The sequence below is a fragment of the Paralichthys olivaceus genome, chromosome 15 (genome assembly GCF_024713975.1).
Source record: "Paralichthys olivaceus isolate ysfri-2021 chromosome 15, ASM2471397v2, whole genome shotgun sequence".
Taxonomy (NCBI): Eukaryota; Metazoa; Chordata; class Actinopteri; order Pleuronectiformes; family Paralichthyidae; genus Paralichthys; species Paralichthys olivaceus.
Window position 1 is genome coordinate 13646412 of NC_091107.1, and position 20237 is coordinate 13666648.

At 41.0% G+C, this 20237-nt stretch overlaps 1 protein-coding gene across 4 annotated transcripts in view; it reads left to right on the forward strand.

Moving 5' to 3' along the window:
• The window catches only part of ltbp3 (latent transforming growth factor beta binding protein 3), a 35427-nt gene that overhangs the window by 5550 nt on the left and 9640 nt on the right, over positions 1-20237 (forward strand). For 2 of the 4 annotated variants that reach the window (XM_069509997.1, XM_069510000.1), the window contains exons 2-18: positions 10615-10893; positions 10991-11154; positions 11233-11338; positions 12537-12623; positions 12815-12931; positions 13082-13237; positions 13960-14064; positions 14195-14208; positions 14296-14362; positions 14938-15015; positions 16177-16305; positions 17246-17377; positions 17460-17588; positions 17763-17882; positions 18601-18723; positions 18851-18973; positions 19155-19274. In XM_069509997.1, the coding sequence (XP_069366098.1) occupies positions 10615-10893; positions 10991-11154; positions 11233-11338; positions 12537-12623; positions 12815-12931; positions 13082-13237; positions 13960-14064; positions 14195-14208; positions 14296-14362; positions 14938-15015; positions 16177-16305; positions 17246-17377; positions 17460-17588; positions 17763-17882; positions 18601-18723; positions 18851-18973; positions 19155-19274 (2049 nt within the window). The remainder of the gene's footprint in view (positions 1-10614; positions 10894-10990; positions 11155-11232; positions 11339-12536; positions 12624-12814; positions 12932-13081; positions 13238-13959; positions 14065-14194; positions 14209-14295; positions 14363-14937; positions 15016-16176; positions 16306-17245; positions 17378-17459; positions 17589-17762; positions 17883-18600; positions 18724-18850; positions 18974-19154; positions 19275-20237) is intronic. The other 2 variants (XM_069509998.1, XM_069509999.1) reach the window with 2 other exon arrangements.

Below are 20237 nucleotides of genomic sequence, written 5' to 3' on the forward strand. Positions count from 1 at the left end.
AGATCCTCACAGTCTGTCGTGTACTCGAGGACAAATCACCTGAACGAACACGCAGCTTTGTACTTTTTAACCTGTGTGGGGGCCGAGCTTCCACTCAGCTGTAACACTGAACTCATTGTCACACAGACAGTCAGCGATGATAGAATATCTGTTACGGTTAAGCTAAGTAGCATTTAGCAGACCTCATGCACCGGCCTATTTAAGTTACAGTGTACACAGTACATCATAGCAGTCTATCTGTGTAATCATTATTTTACACGCGTTCTCCGTGTTCCGGCACACACTACAATTCAAACCACATACTTATCAGATTAAGAAACTTTGACAGCTGAACACTCTCTTGACACATTCGAATCTGCCACAGTGACGGTAAAAACGTGCCAGATAAGCTCTGCTCACATGTCTCCAGGGAATCCCACATGCCCCTAATAGATCTGTATTTCTCTGCACACTTCTTCAAAACTGATGAAAGCACGGAAACTTGAAATCCTCCCCAGGCACGTTGGCAGGCGGATTAAAGTTGAGACTTTACGGCCTAATGTGCCTTTTTTTTTTCCTAGATTCCACATTGTATCTGTGTAAGTCATCATAAGGCTGTGCATGGGTGGAGGCGGAGGCGTTGTTACTCTTTATGTGCATCTTGTGCTGTTTATTACATCTGGATTTATGGTTTAGGACAGCGTTCATAAAGAATCTGGAGGGATGAAGGAGGGAGAAGGGTTTGCATGTGATAATGGTGGGAAGTTGGATTTTCAGATTGTAAAATGAACTCTTGTATTTGTATGCTGCTCCGATGGCACGTCGTCCTACTGATCTCTTGAACCTGAACTTGTTTACCAGAAATACTCATGTAAGTATCTCCATGTGTTGGTCTGATGAAATATCCAATTGCTGAAAATCCTCAGCACATGAAACAGCACTGTAAATTGTAGGATAGGCAGAGGGAGACAATGTGACAATGCCTCTTTCCGCTCTGTGGAGAATTTTTTTTTTTTTACGTGTGTGCATTGGCAGCTTGGCTCCACGACAGTCGTATAACCCTCATCTGTCCTCCGCATCGCTGCATCTCGTCTTTAACGGACCTCCACACGTCTGCTGTTCTAGATTATCTTCTGTTTCTGGAATAAATAAAAGCACTGGGCCTCATGTTGGACAGGAAATGGTCTTATCATATCGCAGCCTGAGCCACGTCTCACCTAAAATGGGCATCATAAGAAGTGGATACGACTATTTCAGGATTTCCCATGTGGTTCTGTATTTAGAGTAAAGTGACAGTAGTAGCCCTGTGGTTTGTTTTGGATTTCCCTTGGCATGGGTCAGAGGTCCATGGGAGCCATGAAAACGAGGACAAGTCGGTCAAATGCAGTCGACGGAGCTGGTTCGGCATTTTCTCTTTTTAGAAGAGTTTATTTTACCTTCCAGAGCCCTCTGCACTTACCCACACACTCTTGTTTTGCCCGTGCCAGAACTTTGGAGAAGGCGGTCTCACACGGGCAACCAGAAACCTGCAGCACTCCGGATTTTTTGCCACAAGTTGGAAAGAGCTCAGAGGCGAGGTCGGGCACAGCTTCTGCGCACGCTCATCTGCAGCTTGTTTATCGTGAAAAAGCTTATTACTTGTGTTGAAATGTGCATCATGTGTGTTTGTATAGGCTGAACTCCAACTCCCTGTCAAGGATGTCTTTTAATATTTTTGGATACACATTCTGTCATCTCTCCCTGTCTATTTATGCATGCTGGGGAAATCACGCGTGGTTATTTGGGGATTTGCCATTCTCATTAACCTTTTACCACTGTTCCACAAGAAGGACACTATAAGTACTGTATGTAGAACCTTCACATAAGCCTTTGTGATAAGTGTGTTTATGTCCCCAAAAGGTATTTTTTATGGCTTAAAATTTTTCCCGTCTTTATATTTATGAAAGTTGCATCAAATATTCGCTCAGAGCAAAAGTGTTCACAAGTCTCTCATGAAATCAAACTCCTCCGTGCCATTACTTTCTGCAAGAAAAACAATTTGCAGGTTGCAAAAGGCATCATAGAAAACAAAGCTACAATTAGTGGTGTTTTTTTGAATGTCACAAGGGAACATTGTGCGTATCTGCATGCGTGTGTGTACCTAAGTGTGTTTGGTGCTCGAGAGCGGTGTACTGAATCCAGCTCAAACAAACAGCCTTCTTTACCATCTTTAACACTCTCCTCCCATTTGCTTAGCGAGGGGGAGAAACGGAGCAGTTATTTAAAGCTGCTCAGAGGAATGTGAGCGCTAGGAACTGCACCCACACCGTGCAGGACCCTGTAGCTGTAGTGATTAGCCAGGGTAAACAGAACAACACGGCCTCTGCCAGCGCTGCCTGCCGCCGTACGTGGCCTGAGAGCGTGCGCAACCTACAGACGTTACCTGCCCCGCTTTCTGGTGCTGAGTGCTGAGCCTCCCGCAGGGCAGGTATCTCACATAATCTCAGCAGAGCACTGTCAGCACTCTTCTACCTGCCTCCAGTTCCTTTAGCCGAGGCTTTTAGACAGTCATTATATGACATCATACGTATTCATGCCAAGATCCTGTCTGATTCTCTGGCTCTCTTTCCATAAACATCATTGCCAGAGGGGAGTGACAGGGTAACGCTGGATCTGTGCCCACCCCAGGACTTTTCAAACCGCAATGCATATTTCCATCAGATATAAAAATCACATTGTGCAAGGCAGAGTTTTAATTTAGATTTAGATAATGGCAAACCTCAAGCTAAGATCCACCCTTATCTTCCTGACAATGGCTGCCTCCGTTTCTGAGGGTGGAGTCTGCTCATCGTCATCGTCCAGTTTCTGTAAGGTTAAAAAACTGTTGTTTTAGGCTGACTGTGAGGGGTAATGAATGCCTTCAGTGACAGTGGTGGACCCGGGAAAAGGGCTGCGCTATTGTTTGGATAGCTGAGGCTGAGGCTGCTCAGTTTCAGGGGGTTGATGGAGCACTGAGAGTTCTGCAAGGGGGGAGGAGGAATGCGTACGCAGGTTTGTGTTTTCAAAAGGCAGTGATTATGTCATTTACTCCCAATGTCTGGCTCAGCTGCAGGAGTCTGACCCACTTCATACGTTGCTCTTTCTCACTTGGCGTGGTATGTGGTCCCACAATGCCAGTTGATGGTAGGCGTATTTTGGGGATGTGGTTTCCTGCTTTGGACCTGATGGTAAAGGCAACCGCGTCATACAGTGATAGCCATTCCCTTATATTCTCTTTACAAACAGTGGTTCTTGCGGCATTTGTTTAGTCACAGTTCTCTCTGGTCATGGAAGATTGCAGCCTAAACCCCAGACCAATCAGCAAGCTCATGTTCAATCACCGGGGTCTGGCCCCCCCTTTTATACAGACTGACCATGTATCGGGCCGGTTTGAAATTATGGGAAAGGCGCAAAAGCATTTTTGTTGACAACCAAGTTGGCTACCACTAGATCTGCTGGATCCTTTATAGACAGAGTATTAAACTGCAGTAGAGCACATTCCCCCCAAAAAATCCATATGTTTGCATGTAAGAGGAAGTACAAAAAGAAATTCCCGGATCTGTCCCTTGAGTCGGATCTTTGCAAAACCTTTTTCACCTGTTTTTGCGAATCCTGCTGATGAAAACAAAACTTACTTGTCGGAGGTAACAAACCGGACAGTATATGATGAATGAACAACTGTTGCATGTTGTGGCCTGTTTGTCTGTCACACTCCGATACGTCACAGGTTTTCATGCTTCAAATTTTCATTCTGATTGGCTGTAACTCTGCTCTCTGCCTCTGATAACCACCCTTGGAAGTGTAAGGCCACAAAGATACTATTCAACAGAAGTGAAACACTGTATGAGAATACTTAAAGAAATGCTTTGTAAACTTAGATTAAATGAAACTGGTGAAAGCAACATTCAGTGAAACGACCTGATAGTTATTTGATAGCACTGAACCCACTGATAATAATAACATAGTAGCTCATTGTTTTGATTTCCCCGCTTAGACATTGACAATGTGGTTGAGCCTCATCTAGCTCTCACGTAGCCAACCCCTCATAAAACACAAGAGTATCCAATTCCAGCGCAGAATACTTGAGTTTATTACTTATGCAGATGTTTTATCTGGTTGGTGTCGACCAAACCAGAGTTACAAGTCAAAGTATTTTATAAAAGACGTTTGTTCACTTATTTCTCGAGAGTTAGATGACATCACACATACATGTGTCCAATGAACATGGAGCTAGAGGCAGGGGGTGCTTAGCTTAGCTTAGCATAGCATGAAGATTAGAATCAGTCTGTCTCACTGCCAAAGGGTAAAAATCGGTTTAAGCTACCACATCTAAAGTTCAGTCATTAACACATACCCACTCGATTTTAGAGTGATTTACGTTAGGGAAATTTTTTTGTATTGTCTCTGCTGGTCGCCTGTAACCTCACAATGAAACAACTCATTTGATATGATGACGATGAATTATTAACTGACAAAAGATGTTTGACTTCTATGTAATCATTTCCTCTGGTGAACGTCCAGTGAGACATAGTGTAGTTTACTCATGAGGTAATGTGTCTCCAGTTTGAATCATCTATCACAGTTACTGTAATACATTAGGAAAACTCTACAGGAGGAAACACGACTCATGGTGCTACCACAGTCCATATTCCTGTATCTGTATCAGCCTGGAAATGATCACAAAATAATCCACAAGTGTACTGGCATTGATTTTTACATGTCTGAGTGGATTCAGTGTGAATCACAGTGAAAGTGACTCAAAGAGCATCACCTCAGACTTGTGTGTGTGTGAATCTTGCAGACAGCCTAAATTAAACTGCTGTTTGTATTTCTGCCACAATATGAGTGTGTTCAAAGACTCTTGGAATCGTGGGCCTGGTGGGAGATGATGTCTGCACTCAGCTTCAGGCTCAGTGAGCTGGGGAGCTTTTTCGACTGTGGTTTGTTGGGCTGTAATTTGTTGTTTTTGCGCTGGGAGGGTGCGGCCAGCGGCGGGGAGGACGAGGTGGAGGGGAGGGGCTGACGATGCGTCATCTCCAGACAGACAGGGGTGAGTGGGTGGGTGGTAACAGGGCACTCTGAGGGCAACCTTTTCTTTCTTTCTTTCCTTCTTTCTTTTTTTAGTCATATCATTCATTTGTTTATTTATTTTTTCTTTCTTTGGTCCTATATTTGTTGTTTCTTTGTTCGTTTCATTCTTTCTTTAGTCCTATATGGCATTTGTTCTTTCTTTCTTTCTGTCTTTTATTGCCTGTGCAAAGAAATTGTTCTCATCACCCTCCAAAAAAAAAAACAGGTAAAAATATAATAATTAGTATTTTCACTCACAATTTTAAACTAAGTCCTGTCAGTTACATGAGTCGTGCTTATTAAACAGTTGGGGAATGTGCAGCTTGTTTTCCCTGAAATGAAAAAGTGTCTCGGAATCACAACAATCCCACTGTGACGTCATACTTTCTATTCTCTCGCTTTATTCCCTGACTTTCCCAGATAAATAATATAATACCTTCGCTCTCTCAGCTCAATGCTGTGAAGAGATCTGTCTTCCTCCTCTTGGGGTGAATCATGACATTATTAAGTAGGAGCGCTTACTCATATGTCACATGAAGTATACTCTGAACGAGAGGAGCTTGAAGACAAAGACCTTTTTTCCCCATTTTCATTCTGTCTCTTCATTCAGCTCAGTTCCCTCCTTTAGCTGGAGTGAGCGCTGCATGGGAAAATTATATGCTTCCCGACTGTCTTGGCACATACCTGCGAGCTGACGTTCTATATTAAATTAGGTTTTTTAAAGGCCTGACAGCGAAAGATAAAGTCAACTCTGAATGTTTTTGTAACATAACTGAAGCCATTTGGAGAAAATGTGGTGATATGTTTAATGGCAAAACAATGTGTCCTCATTCAAATTGTTTTTTCTACAATAGAATTATTGAATTTGTGACGGTGAAATGCTACAAATGCAAAATGAGTGGTTGTTGAATGGGATCCTGGAGAGTTCCTGACTTCCTCTGTTTTCTTTGACAAGGCCGTGTGGAAAATGAGGCTCATGACACTGCTCCTCCCTCCACAACTCAGCCAGGCCTCTCTGTTCATGCCTCGCATTCATTCAGACCGCCAAATTAACTCTTAGGTGCATTTGATTTTTAATAGCACACCACCACTCGTCTCAGGAATGTGTTAGATCCCTAACGACAAAGGTGTGGTACATGCTGCAGAGGACGGGATGCCTCTGAGACGCTGAGCCCACTGGCGACAATGATGAGAGTCAGTGAGTGATCTGGGATCATAAATTTTGCTAATGAACTGATGATATAAAGGGAAAATCCACTGGAAAAGTCAAATCGTTGTTATGATCTCAGCTTTAAAGCTTTGTTCTTCTTTCAGTATGTAATGCGGTGCAGTCACATAACCACAGCAGCTCTCCAGGAGACAGTATACCCTCCAGTTAATAACTCCGACACACACACACACACACATACAAACACACCCATTCTCATACCCGATCTGCAGAAAGCATTAGCCCATACATTGCCAGTATAGCTTGAGCTTGAGTGTATGAGGCACATCTGGAGCAGAGGCGTCGACGTGTTATTATAACATGCAAATTAATCAGTCCTCCTGGAACTCGAACAGAAAAGGGATTAATTTAGACAGACTCCAGTAAACAAGATATTATGGGCATGAAGTGCAGTAATACTAATTGTGAGTTTGATGCTGTGTGGGGGCTGGGATGAACCTGGTAACCTTTCTGCAGGTTTATTACCATCACTGCAGTTACAATGTTTTTACCCTTTATCAAGTACACCAAGGGTTACGCAAAAACTTCTGAACGGATCACTTGAGAAGCTTGTCACAGCGATTCAATTACATTTTCATTTGCTACTGGATTAAAATAAGATGTTCTGCTGGATTTAAAAACATTTTCATAGTTATTTTGCAAGATTTTATACTTTAAATTTATGAGCAATTTGCCCACAGCAGTCACTGTTCATAAAGCATTCGGGAATTACCACTTTGTTTTTAGGGCGGGATCCTGAATACACAATTGTTGAAGGGATGTTTGAAGGGCTAGATGGCCACTACCCCTATAACACATAGAGAAATTGGATAACTTCCCCTTAACGGCCACGTGCAAAGCGAAAGGCTAGGACCAAGTAGGGCTAAGTGTTGAGTTGGGACAGGCCACCCTGTCCATTTGTTTGTTGGTTGGTTTGTTTAATTTTAAGCAAGATTATGCAAAAACTACTAAATGGGTGCAAATCAGGGGGCAGATCCATGGATGATGTTTGACTTTCTTTAATATGCAAGCTTTTTCATACTTTTCCAAGGGAATAATTCTTGTATTTTGATGGAAAAAAAAGTCGTGTTGAAGGAACAAAAATCTGAGTGCAGCTTAGTTCAAGGACGGTTGGGCCTTGGTGGAGGTGCACTCTACCAAGAGCCATTCTAGTTATTATAGCATTTTTCATTACAAGTAGGTCCACCCATCCATCCAAACCACCCATCTATTCATCCATACTTCCTTTTACTGGGGCTCTAATACCGTTTTAATAAAATCAGTGGCTGTATAAATCATGTTACATAAGTTACAAATGGCTGACATCTGACAACTGCACACAGAAAAGATAAACAAGTCAACGTCTTATCAGTCTTATCAGGTCTGCCTGTACAAGATGCTATATGAATAAGGTTTGATATTGTTTTGACTGGTCCACATTGCCCTTTTAATGTGAATATGAAAGTCAGTGTTTCCTAGCAATGACCTCTTGCTACCTCGCACAAAATAATATACTTTTTAAATGCGGGTAGAAGAGAGCATTATAACTCTTTTCCCTCTCTTTCCTCTTTCCTTTTCTTCTCCAGCCTTTGAATATGTGATTTTGTCTAAGCAGAAATCACTCCTTTCTGGGCTGGGTTTGAATAATTCATGTAAATCATTTTGGTCTAGACAACACCTGGTCAACTCTTGAGCCAAACATCTTTATGGAAGTTCTTTGACAAAGGAATAACCCTGTCACGACTGTAGAAGGAGATTTGTTGACAGCTTGCGTATTGTACTTGGCACTGTGTGTTGTATGGCATTACATGGGGCTCATTTTAACATCAAACGGTTTCCTTCACATGACCCCCACCCCTGTCCCTCCCCAAGGAACATTACCCGAAAAGTGTAACACGACTCCTCGTTCGGTCGGAGTTTCATTATTGTGGCATTGACCCTGACCATGCTAAGTCAGAGTACCCGCTCTCATTCAGACACCTTCCCACCCAGACGAGGCCTCAGCCCAGACTTTCCCTGCATCATCTCTCCGCTCTCTGTGGGTTTTAGATTGTGTAATCACATTTGGAAAGAGGTTCTTTTCCTGTCTCCCCGCGTCTGCAATTCCAATTTTCAACCCCCGCGTCTTTCTCCCAGTTTCCTCTCATTCTAAATCCAGAGCTGGGACGAAATTGGAGCCACGAAAAATTCTTTCAGTGTATGTCAGAAGAAAGTCGGACAAAGTTGAGTGGTCTTTTCTCCGGTGTGCCACTCATCAACGTGGTGTTGCCTGCACTTCTTCCAGGTAGTTAAAGATCATTGTCACATGTTTATGGTGGTTGTAGCTTCATCTCACCTCAGATTTGAAATTCTGAGTTGGCTGCTCTATTGATGTCCTTTCATTTTTCTGCCTGACTTTCACTATGTGAGGATGTCCCTGCTGTGTTTAAAGTGATCTAGTCCCCTAATTACGCCACAGCCCAGACTCCCTGGCAGTGCGCTCCTAATTACTTCCATGTGTGCACACTTGGCTCAGCAGAAGAAAGAGGCCTGCTCTCCTCTCCTCTCTGTTCCTATGCAACCATTGGATATTTTCTATATCTAAACTCAAGCTTGGATTTTTACTTTTGTGAAGAGGTTGTGTGGGTCTTAAAAGTGCTCAAAGGATCTCAACAGGTCAATGTTATAGTTTTGGTGTCTCCAAAGGGCAGCAAGGTGTAACCAAAATATGTAACTCTTAATTTTCATTAACAAAGCTAATAATATTCAATATTGATAAACTTATAGCTGATTCTCCAGTTCAGGCTTCTGTGTTACCCAGTCAAGCTTCATCAAACTTCAATAAACGGATTAACAGCTCTTTGTGCAGCATCTGTGGTTCAGCTTCAGGGTTCTGTGGACTCAGTTCAGCAGCAGGTCTTTACTTGCAGCGGCTAATTTACTGGAGATCACTTTTACAGTTTCAGGGAGAAAAGCTGCAGCCAGCATCACCACAGGCCCAACAAACACTGCACTTGTAATAATCAATTGCACAGAGCATTCTTGTGTTTACTTGCAAGTGTAGTTATGTCACATTGTTGTTAAAAATACTTAATGGCTGAGTCATGCTTTCTCTTCTAAACTAGCCTGTGTTTTGCTATTCTATTTGGAATACTGGATTGTGTTGGATTACGATGTTGCTGAGTTGATGTATGTGAGTTGATGAACATGAGGAAAGGCTGTAACACCTGACACTTAACAGGTAGTTGTAGAAGGCATGTGCTGGAGGAACATTTCAATGAATGAGTGTAATGAGATTGACTTACATAGACTTGATAGACTTAGATGTTATCAGAGAAATCAGAAAAGGAATATTTCAGGATTATGAGAAATAGCCTATGCTTAGTTATTCTATTCACCAAACTCATATCTGCCATTTTCACAGTGGTTACCTGTCAACTTCTCAGAGCCAAAAAATGTTGCAGATCAATTTCTGACCAATCACTCAACCTTTCCTTTTAGATTTATTTATATATTTAGTGTTTGAAATAAAGTTATTGATTTATTCTCCACTTTGTATTTTCATTTCAGGAGTATGGCTATTTGATCAAATAAGTTTTTTGAGGAAACATATGCTCATACTATACATGCTTTAACTTGCAAATAAGATCAAAAACATATTTTTGGCTTGAATGCTGAAACTCCAGGATATTGGTTGGTTTTTCTTGGCTAAATGACTCTAGCTTAGCTGTCCAGTAGTCCTGTTGCCGCTCAGTTTTCTCTCCGATCCTTGGATGCATAGCTTACTTTTCCACACAACCTTGCTCTCTCTTTCTCTCTCTTTCTCTCTCTTTCCTATAATTGTTCTATTGTGCACATTTCAAAACCAACTGGACTTAAAATAAACACAATGGGAGACCTAATAAAACTGCAATGAATACAGTATATGCCGTGAACTTGTCTCCAGCCAGCGGCTTTCTCATAGATTTTGAGATCTTTCCCATATGTGGAACTGAGGCTGTCAAACAGATTAGTGACTTTACCTGCGCTCCTGCTCAGAATCGGCTGCCGACTGTTAGTCCGTCATGCTGGTGTGACTTTAGCAACGATTCAGCTCAGAGTTAAAATTTTATGTAGCTCTGCTCATGCAACTTTTCTGTCTGTCTGCCATATTTCTGTTATATAAAGCTAAATCATGAGGCCGCTCATGTGAACATCAGAACCCCTCTGAAGTAAAGACTTTAAATCAGCTGTTTCCCTCTGTTATTATGTGCTTGTGTTTTTCCTCTCATCTGATGTGATTCATAGCGATGAACCGTCGACTGGTGGGAATCTCTGCACATCTTGGTTTGACATCTCTCCTCCTTTCTTTTTCTCCATAGTTGTGTGTCCCCTGACGTGTATGAACGGAGGAATATGCAGCTCGAGGAAACACTGCCTCTGCCCGCCAGGCTTCACCGGTCGGCTCTGCCAGTTTCCACTCCAGCAGACGCAGCAAGCACAGGCAGCGCGAGGCAACAAGCAGCCCGTCTACCCCATATCTCTGAAGCCAGACGGCCACAAACTGGTGGAGCAGTCAGGCATAGGGCGGACCCAGTTGACGCAAACACACTCGGTTTTCACCCTGCCTTTTTCACAAGTAGGGCACCACTCATCTGAAGGTACTTATCCTCTATCCCTGGTTGGTTTGAGTGAAAGTGAAAATCAGTTTTGTGACACGCTTCATTTCTCTGATTTCTACCTTTTCTCTATTTCCAGTGCAGATTAACGTGCGTGTTCACCACACACCGGACACGTCTGTGGTCATTCAACCTCTCGACCAATCAGACATCAAGCCTCCTCACAAGACAGGGCCGCGCCCGCTCCCCCCGAGACACAAACCAAAGGGGCGCTGCTTCCAGGAGACCACACCCAAACAAGCCGTGAGTTTAGTTGCGAGCAAACTTTATTCATCATCTGTATTTCCAGCATTAATATTTCTCCATCTTGTCCTTCTTTAGTGCAACAGCACCCCACTTCCTGTTCTGACCAATCAGGAAGATTGCTGCGGCAGTGTGGGGAATTCATGGGGCCAAAACAAGTGTTATCAGTGCCCAAAACTACCAAGTGAGTGAGAGTGCACTTCAAGAATTCTCCTCTGCTCTTTGTTGATGGACTTCTCTCTTTGTTTACTTGTGCTAATATTCAGATGTGTGAGTGCAAACTAATTGTTTTCTCACAGTAATCATTAAATGTCTATCATCCAATCTACATCCTGTGTGTCCCTGGAAACAAATGATTGTTTATTGAGCCGAAAATGTCAAGCATCCCCACCAATTTAAAATGATGGCCCCTACGATTAAAACAATCACTTTATACTTCTATAAAAAAGTGTTTGAGTGTGTACATGAAAGTTAGTGGTGAAGTGGGTGAGGGAGTGTGTCAAACGTTGGGGAGGGAAAAAAAACGGAAGAAATTACGGGAATTACACACAGACAGTGAGACAGAAAAACAGAATGTGGAAAATAACCCTCTACTTAAGCATGTTCCTATGGGCCTGCCCAGTGCACGACTGTCATCACACTGCTGAAGATTGGATTTCAAGAAAAAAGTTGGCTGCTCCTGTTTTTTCCACTCTGCTATTATTCCGCCTCTCAGTTCTGACTCAGACAATACCTCCTTTGACAAAAAATACCTGATACTGTGTGTCTGGTTAGTCTTTAGATAATTGGATTCCTGCCCAGATCGCTGCCTGTTTTGTTACATTTATATCCATTCATCTAAATGAACAAAAGTAAGCTGTTGTTTCATCGCCTGTTTCCAAAATGTTTGTGTGAGTGCCATCTTCCCGCAGCTCTCTAATAAAACGGCCTTACATGTTTGTACTCCCTCATGGAAAATTGGACATTCCTCTGTGTTGGAGGTTTAAGACTCCTGCAGGGGAAGAATCATGTATTGTTATGAGTCAAAACCTCATGAAAGACATTTTCTGTCTATTCTGTGACAAGCTACACTTGATTATAGGCCTCATTAAAAACAGCTGTCATTAGAAAAGAAGTGAAGTGTTAAAAGATTTTAGAGTTTGGAATACAGGCGTATCTTCATGCTGGCAGAGAGTTAGATGATGAGTTCTCATACATAGACTGAGTATAATGATGGAAGACGCATCTCCACGTCCTCCTGTTGCACGAAAATAAAGCCAAAATATCCAGGATAGGGTTTTTACAGTTATATTTTAGTTTGTATCATCTGTCAGCTGCTCTACTTCATTTTACTTATGCTGGGGTCATATCTCTGGATTTTTCCATGTCTTCTCTTCCCTCAGATGCATCAGTCAAACAGACAATTGTAGAAGAGTATGGCTCGACCTGTCCACAAGGCTATAAAAGATTCAACAGCACTCACTGTCAAGGTAACATCTTACAACAAGGAGGACAAATTAGACCTAAGAGCTCAGTTTAAGTGTTTTGTTTTTTTTAAACTTAGCTAATTTTAATGTAATTACAGTTCCCATATGAAACATAAAAACTATATAAATTCTTTGGCAGTATATTAGTATAAATAACATATTTATTTTTTACACCCTATCTCCTGCACTTGAAGACATCAACGAGTGCTCCATGCAGGGCGTCTGTCAGAATGGAGACTGTCTGAACACACTGGGCAGCTTCAAATGTTCCTGTAAGGCTGGTTTGGTGCTGGACAGGCATCGGTGTGTTGGTGAGTGAGAGCGCTTTCTGGGTCTTTTTTCACAGAGCACCACCTCCAATGACTTTTAAATTAAACTGCCCTTTTAAAAACTGGATTGTTCATCTCCTAAGTCGAGATCATTCACCAAAATCAAACCCTGTTAAAACTCTCCTCTGTCAGAGTCTCCAGCTGAGCAGGCTCAGTGCTTCCTGATGGCGTCCGAGGCCAGGGGCTGCGAGCACGCGGTGACAACCCACCTTACCCAGGAGATGTGCTGCTGCACGGTGGGCAAAGCCTGGGGCCGCAACTGTGAAAGATGTCCTCAGGTGGGCACAGGTGAGTGGATGGAGACTGAGAGGAGCAGTTGTAGACCCCAATGATTTTCAATGACATGTTCAGTAAAATGTGCTGCAGTTCATGATGTGTGTTACTCATAGTCGTGACCCGCTGCATATTAACAGAGAGAGAGACGATTAGAGTATTTTTCTAATAATCACAAATTAACACACTAGATAAATGTTACAGACCAAAATCAGACTGAGAAAACAGTAGAAAATAAATGCAGTAACACAACCCTCCTAAAAAGAAAGTGGTTTCTGACTCTGATCACATTATTTCTCCCGTTTGAAGCTTAATATTAAATAACGATTTTATTAGAATATATTGAGTTTAGTTTTAGATGTAGAAAATAAATATAGTATAAAAATAAAATAAAATATAGTGATGACACTTAAACTTAAGCTTAATATCTTTTTAAGATCATTTTGTGATTATGTATTATGTCTATATTTAATTATCATGATCATACACTGGGATGCAGCAATCAGCCATGTTCTGTATTTTAGCCTAATACACTATAGTTATGTTCTATCGTCATAAGTTTTAATGAGATGTAGAAGTGTTTGTATTTCTATTCAATGCAAAGTGATTGTACAGGATGTTTATACGTTCATATATACAATCCACTGTATGTGCTGTTGTCAGTCAAATATCAAAAGATTTTTGCAGTATGTGGACTAACTGGGAAACTCTCTTCCCTTTCTCCATGTGGTGCTCAGTGGCCTTCAGTAAGATCTGCCCTGCTGGGAAAGGCTACTCCCTCCTGAACATTAGAGAGACCGTGGCTTTCCCCCCCATCTTCCCCCCCAAGCATGAGAAAGAGGGTGAGTCAAAACATTTTCCTGCTCAGGATTTCTCTAAGGTATCAATCATTTTTCTGCTTGTCGTTCTTTCGTACGGTTCATGCGAGTAATTGTAATACTCTCTATGGGTCTCTGTCTTTTTTCCCTCCAGAGCCGAAGCGGCCGGTAAGACCTCGTTTTATTGTTGTTAATGTGATGATAATGTCTGGTTAATTTTAGCTGTTGTAAGATCTGATTCACTCCTTCAATCAGGAGAGGCCACCAGAGACAACGACCACCGTGCAGGCTCCTACCACCACCAGCAGTCCTCGTGTGCCCGGTAAACACACATTCGATACTAGAATCGCACAAAGTAGGACACACACCTCCGCCAAGGCCTAACAGTCCCCTTACGTAAACACATTCAAATCTGCTTGATCCGGATTTCTACTTGGATCTGCACCAAATTTCACACAGACTCATAACACGCTCAGATTTTTTTCATCAAGATTCATGAATTATTTTCATTTCATTAAAATTGCTAAAGAAAGTGAAAATAAATTCCTGGATCCACCCATTTGTCATGGTGTAAATGTAATGGGCTCTTTCTTGGCCCATGTCCCATCCTTCCACCAAGTTTCGTGGATATGTGTTCTGTAGTTTTGTGTAATCCTGACATAACCTCTTATGTCGTTGTTGAAACTCAAACATTTGCTAATGGTACTTCACGTACTTCATCTGTCACAGTGAGGGAAACCCATCTCTCTCCCTGCTAACAGTAACAATAAGCGATAGACCAACGTAGAGAAATCTTCCCTCCGTTCGGTGAAGACAGAAACATCAGGACTCAAGTTCAACATCTTCCATTCCTTCCTAAACTCTGTCCACTTCATCTGTCTTTTGTCGGATCCACAGTTGTTAAACCCACCCCTCCGACTATCATCAGAATGACCCCAGGCAATGACCCCTTCGAAACACAGACTAAAGTCTTGCGTGAGTTTCCCAGCAAACCTCAAACTGATTCAGATATCTGTCCTGTATTAACCTGGTCGTGAGTTACTCCTGTTAATGCTGGTTCATGCTTCATGCGCCTCAGAACTGGAAATTCCAGCTCTCCACATTCCCCCGATAAGAAAAGACGGGTCCATCACTCACACATCACATGTTGACTTTCTCTGATAGGCTAATTTATACCAAAGATTCATTTTATGATGTCATACACGTTTGTTGTTTCACACTGAGATTATTCATGATGCTAGAAATAATATCAGGAATAGAAATGAGCTCAGTTTAACATGAAGTTAAATCTACTCAGATGCATGCTTCTTTCATGGTTAGCGGATGCCTTGGGACAGTTTGGATGTCGTGTGCATTCAACCATGAAGCATGAACCAACCTTCAGGCCATGTTCACACTCTGCTTTGTGTTTTATGGAAGCAAGTGTTGCTATAACCACATTTTTAGAGCAGGTTATGTGACACACTAATCTAATTTCCATAAAAAGAAAAAGAAAATTCCTAAAAGACATAAGTGACAATCACCAACCAGAATCTCTTTTTGTGAGTGTTTGAAAGCGTCTTTTATGTTTGGTGATATTCTACAAGATGATTTATTTTTATTTTACAGAATAAACAATAGAGAAAAGGAATTTGTTATCTTAAGTCAAGTCCTAGATATTTCATTTCATTTGTGTTTTCTTTAAATCCATAGTTATTTATGATAAAGTTATGGTTAAACTGTAAAATATACATACTGTATGTTAATATCATCCAATTTATTGAAAACCGAGATTTTCCAAGCTCTAATATTGATATCGTTTCTGTCTTTTCCACTTCTCCAGATTCTGGTCTGAACACTTGTCTTGTATTTTCATTTTTGATTATTAGAAAGTACTGCTCAAGAAATCTAATACAGCTTCTCTCTGTTTGTCTGACTGACACCTGTCATCAGCTCTGAAAAACTCAGAGGTCATACCAAATCTTGAATAGTGTGAACATGGCCAAAAATAGCAGAACCTAGGTATTGCATGGATGTTGTTTTTCTATATACAGTATATATTAAATTACAATATATGTATCAATATATATATATATATATATATATATGCATGTATATATATATAATGCTGGTCCACTCTGTGTTCCCTCCTTAAAGCAGAGACAGATGAATGTAGACTTAGCAGGAACATTTGTGGTCGTGGCGAGTGTGAGAACAGCCTGAACGGCCACATCTGTCACTGTCACCCCGGCTACCATCTGAACCCGCAGAGGAACATCTGTGAGGGTAAGAGACTATGGTAGAGACGGGGGTGAGGTGCAGGGATGGGACGCTGATGAGAAATTTCTTGTGCATGCTGGCAAACACAGGTCACTCTCATTCTGACATTTTATTTGTTTGCTTTATTGTTCGTTTCAAGAAAACATTTTTTCTCATTGATAGACATGATTAACGGGAAGGATAGCACCTTCAATATGAAAGTTAATCACAATTATTTTTGTTTGTTTTATCAATCAAAAATAGATAAATGACAAGAAGGATAAATTAAAAGATTTTCTAATCAGTAGCTTAGTTTCTCATTTTTATCTGAACCCAACCTCATCCTCGTCTTATGTCATTTTTGTCTTGACCATTAAAGCCAAATCTTTTGAAATTAGAAACGATCATATTGCTATTATTGTTCCTCAACATAAATGCACAGTTTTTAATAATTTCAGAATTGATTATGTGGGATTTAACAGCTTTAAATGAAGCTTTTCAACTGTATTTAGCTTCAATCAAGCAGCACACATCAAGCAGGTCAGGTTACTCAACAAGAGGCGTTCTACTCACGCTGCCAAAACAGTTGTGTGTCTTCTGTGGCTCTGAAGGGAGCTTTTCAAAGTTTGAGAAAATATTTTGGCTAGGGCTCGGAGACAAAAAGTTTGTAGCAGAAAGCCTCCATTACTACCTGGGGCTGTGGAGTTCGGAACATTTGGGTATTTAACTAGTTTGGGGGCGGGTCTAAAGAAAGATGCTATCGACTTGCATCATGTTGGAAAATGTAGGATTCAGTCTTTAAATTTGTCTCTTTTTTTTAAATCCAATACTGACTCCATTTTTAAGAAAACACTAGTCTTATTTAAAGAGATTTTATCTTGATTTTAAATGTTTTATTGATGTGTTAATTAAAATGACTTCTTTTCCATCATGTGTATTTACATCACTCCTCTCTCATGTTTTCCAGATGATAATGAATGTGAGTCAGAGCCGTGCGGCCACGGCAGAGGCCACTGCGTCAACATAGAGGGCAGCTACAAATGCCTCTGTCGTCAGGGCTATAAACACATGGTGCAGCATGGCAGACTTAAGTGCATAGGTGCGTTCAGTGGGGTTAATTAATTTTTTTTTTTAAATCAGTTATCAAAACCTGCATTGGCCTCATGTTTACTGTTTTGCAGATGTGAACGAGTGCTCTAAGCAGCTCATCTGTGGTGTTGGAGGCCAGTGTATAAACCTGCCTGGTTCTTATAAATGTGAATGTCACAGCGGGTTTAGGAGCAAGTCACATCGTCATCCAGCCTGTGAAGGTACAAAGATGCTGATTATTATGACACCATGGATGTTAGTGTGCTGTGACACACTAACACTGACAAAACACTTATTATGTGTGTGCATCTGTCACACGCTTACATCTGTGCCCTGCATGTGTGTCTGTGTAAATCCAAACAAGGGTATGTTCAACTTTTTCTCCCTCGTTCCAGATATAAATGAGTGTTTGAATCCCAACACCTGTCCCAATGAGCAGTGTGAGAACACACCGGGCTCCTATGAGTGTCTTCCTTGTTTGCCTGGTCACGAGGCCCGAGCCGGCACCTGCTATGGTGAGTTTTACCCTTTTGTTATTATGACTCTAAAAATTCAAGTTAACCACCTCCCCTTGTAAAAAGAGAGTTTACAGTCCTGTCCGAATTATGGTATCTTGATGTTATTCTACTAAACTGTGAAAAGTGTGTGATTCCTGTGTATCCACTCAGCAACGGAGACCCAAAAAATGGCAAATAAACTTTTTACATATTAGTATAGTGCATGATATTTCAGTCAGCTTATTAGTATTGTTACTTATCAAGGAATATGCTTTTGCATCATGATGGATTTTTTTTGATTGAACCAATAGTGTGCTGGGATTTAATACAGAGAAACATCTCAGATTAACATACTGTAGAGGGAAAAGAAAAGATATTTAATATAAATAGATATAATGTGTTACTGCGTGTTTGAATAATTTGTCCTCCACTTCTTCAGTAGTTACAGACACATTATTATTTTGTCATTTTAAACAATAATTCAGCTGTTAAAGGAGTTTTATATTTATCACATGGAATATACTATGAAAATCTGTGCTGTAATGATAAAAAAGAAAGTCATTACACCAGTCAGTCATTTCATGGTAACCCGTCCAGTAGGTTTTTCACAATCAAACCAACAAAGAAATTGACAGAGGGGGAAAACAACCTCCTTGTCAGAGGTAATAAAAAAAACTAATTATTACAACTAATGTGTAATTTATCTTCCTCTGTTTCCTCCCTGACGTTTCACCAGACATAAATGAGTGTCAGAAGCCTGGCATCTGTCCTAACGGCCGCTGTGAGAACCTCCCTGGTACTTACCGGTGCCTGTGCAACGAGGGCTTCCTTCCATTAGCAGACAGCAAAGGGTGCAGTGGTGAGAAGTTCTTGTCTAACCCTTACACCCCAGTACATAGATTAAGCTGCTTATAATGCACTCAAGTGATCTGATGGCTGTTTGGTGCCGAATATGAATCCTACATTTTTTTCTTTCTCTCAATCAGACATTGACGAGTGTGAGGACGTGCGGCTGTGTGCTTACGGCCACTGCATCAACACTGAAGGCTCCTTCCAGTGCCAATGTTACCCGGGATACCAGCGCACACAGGAAGGAAGCCACTGTGAAGGCAGGAATTACTCCACAAACCAATATGCAATTATTAAGCACCCTAAAGTAATACGTTTTTTATTCTCAATTGATGAGTAATAAACATAAAGAGTGACTAACAGGTTAAAGAAAAGATCTAAAACTGCTCAACACATGCTTCACATGCTGACACAGTTGTTTTTATTTCCTTCCCATCCCAGATATCGATGAGTGTGAGAGGCCTTCAAACTGTCAGCAGGGTCACTGTATCAACAGCATGGGCTCATATCACTGTGAGTGCCAGAAAGGCTATGCACTGGTCGGAGGCAGGAGATGCCAAGGTCAGTCTTTTACATTCTTTAAGGTCATGACCTTTACCAGAAAACAATGTGCTTTGTGTCGTTCTGCTTATAGTAACTAACTCATATGCAGGAGTTGATAGGTTGGGTTTTTTTGCAGTTTCTTTATTTGTATCCTTATATCTAATTTCCACAACTATCATTCAACTCTTTTAGGAGCTGATTTTACTGTTAAAGACACATTTGTCTTCTTTACAAAGTTCTGTAATAAATGTGATAAAATCAGGGCTGCCATTAAAGTTACTTTCATTTTCTGCATGATAAACAAAATATTGATTAATCAATTGTAATCTAGACATCTCTATTGTAGATTTTAACTAATAAATAGTGTACTATGTTTTTTTTCCTATCTTTATTAAGTACTTTGGTCTTTGAGATTGAGAGCAGGACTCATTGATTTCACTGTTTGTTTTATAATGCTTTCACTCAAAACCCTGCACTCAGATAGCTCCTGTTTGTACTTTGATTTCCAGCCCTTCAGCTCTTTGCCTTGTGCTCAAGCCACTTCTGTGCAGATGTGAAATGTCTGGTCTTGGATTTTTTTTCTTGTGCTCTTGGATTTTCTTTTGTCCATCAACCAATAGAATGCAAGGTGTAGTGTTGACAAATGAAAGTGTCCTGAAAACCAAGAACAGATGCTTCAGGCATGTACAAAAGAATTCTGACCTTGAGGAGAAGAGCTGAAACTGGAGCATCAATAAAAAATAAAAAAATATCTAAGTGCATGCATACAGCTTGTGCACAAGCAGAGCAAATCCGAGCATGAACAGGAACTATTTGAGTGTGAGTGCATTGAAAAACTTGAACTTGAAGTCCTGCTCTCAAACAGACCACGCTCTTAAATAAAGATAAAAACTCCATAGTGTACATACAATGACACAACATTTACCAATATTTTTCTAAAAATCTTTTTGCTTACTCAGCTTAAGGAGAAAACATATTTGT